The sequence below is a fragment of the Haplochromis burtoni genome, unplaced genomic scaffold (genome assembly GCF_018398535.1).
Source record: "Haplochromis burtoni strain Fernald_Lab_line unplaced genomic scaffold, NCSU_Asbu1 Contig_205, whole genome shotgun sequence".
In the NCBI taxonomy this organism is placed as follows: domain Eukaryota; kingdom Metazoa; phylum Chordata; class Actinopteri; order Cichliformes; family Cichlidae; genus Haplochromis; species Haplochromis burtoni.
In genome coordinates this window covers 265,007-266,790 of record NW_024582566.1, presented here as the reverse complement: position 1 = coordinate 266,790, position 1,784 = coordinate 265,007, and the positions used below count along the sequence as shown (strand labels likewise).

The 1,784-nt window shown below is 41.0% G+C and overlaps 1 protein-coding gene across 1 annotated transcript in view; it reads right to left on the bottom strand.

Moving 5' to 3' along the window:
• The window catches only part of dmd (dystrophin), a gene marked incomplete at its 3' end in the record, with an annotated part of 309,815 nt that overhangs the window by 163,407 nt on the left and 144,624 nt on the right, over positions 1-1,784 (bottom strand). Inside the window, 1 exon segment of the mRNA XM_042226291.1 lies at positions 691-792. Coding sequence (XP_042082225.1) covers positions 691-792 — 102 coding nt within the window.

Genomic DNA, 1,784 nt, shown 5'->3' with positions numbered 1-1,784 from the left:
ATCTGGGGATCAGTCTAATCTTTGGTTAGCCATTCCATGTGCAGGTCATTCATTAGCAGCTAGAGTGCTGTCAGCTTGTTTAGCTAGTAACTGTGAATCATGTCAGAGCCTGGTGTTGTCCAACTCTTCATGCATGAGACTCTTTCTTGGATTTATTCCACTGTGATGGTTACTAGGCGAGGTTAGGGGAGGTAGCCAATGAGCATTTTCTTATGTGTTGCATCCTTCTCCCATATGCTCTTCCAGTATTGCTCTGTCTTCACCTTTGGTGGGCTGGTCATTTATTGTTTGCCTGCTACTGAGAGTACACCTCAGATTGTTCAGTGGAGAACAGCCGATTCATTCTCCTGGCTTCTATGTCTCTGACACGCCTGCAGTTTTAGAGATACTCTGAACCAGTCAAGCCATCACAGTTTGGTCGTTTAAATCCGTACACTTACACACTTTTTCAAAATTCTTTCCGGAGAGATAATCATGGTTCATCACTATTCATAATACTATGCCTGATCTGTGCATTTGTGTTAATGAGCAAGTTGAACATATATAGATAAAATGTAGACAATAAGTGTATAGGAGAAGCATTTATCCAATCTGTTCTAGACAGGTGAAGAACCCTCACATGCATAGACACATTCGGGTTTCTCAATACATCAGCAATCTTATCTGTGATCCCACCTTAGACAGTCATACCTGTTCATTGGTGAAGTGCTGCCATTTCAGCAGAGTCTCCTGCAGCAGAATCCAGCGTTCTTCTGTCCATCTACAAATCGCTGCCCAGCGGTCACCAAGCACCTGCACAAACGAAATAAACACAGACACCCATATAGATCCCGCTCAGTCCCCTAGAGCGTGATATGTGTATCCTCAAGCTTTTGAGTCCTTAGAGTTGGAGAAACTATTCCTGAGGTTTACCCTCTTCTGGACAGAGACCTCTGATGTTACACCTGCAATCTGCAGTTTTCTGCTCTTTGTCAAACACCATTATGTGAGGTTGGTTTGCCAGCGCTTCATTTTCAGGTCATCATGCGTTTTATACAATGCAGCCTACTGTCATATTTTATCGATCACCTCTCAAATTTGTTTTTTGTGAAGGACGTTTTTAATGCATCCTTTTATGTAAGTGTCCTAATTTTCTTTGGTTCACAGCAGCCTTTACCTCTGATTCAAGCTGTAGTTTGCACTGTTGTGCTCAACTCACCCATAAATAAAATATGTTACAATGGGCTCCAGATTCGATTTTCTCTTTGTCTGTAATCCTTCTTGCTTTTACCAGCTCTCGTGGATGTGCCCACAGTCAGTCTGTGTTTCCCTCATTTTTTCTGGAGCATTAGGAATTCTACTTTAATTATTGCAGATTTTGTGAGTTAACAGTGGGAACAAACAAGTACACATCAAAGGCTAAGAGAAGGATGGATAATTAATCACAAAGACAAAGAACTGGAGTTTGTGTGATGATGACGACAAGTAAATTAATTTAGCAAAAAGTTAAGATAAACACACATACAGCAACAAAGTCTTACTGCAGCTAATTATTGCACAACTGCAAAGACAAAACAAGCTCAATGTCTTTTCCATTAGAAACAAAAAGCCCACGTTTTGCTGGAGAGAAAAAAGAGAACTCAAAAAACATTTAGACAGAAAATTAGCCCGTCAATAAAATCTCTTGCTAATCTGTGTGATCAGCAAAAATATGTGCTGTGTGTGTGTGTGTGTGTGTGTGTGTGTGTGTGTGTGTGTGTGTGTGTGTGTGTGTGTGTGTGTGTGTGTGTGTGTGTGTGTGTGTG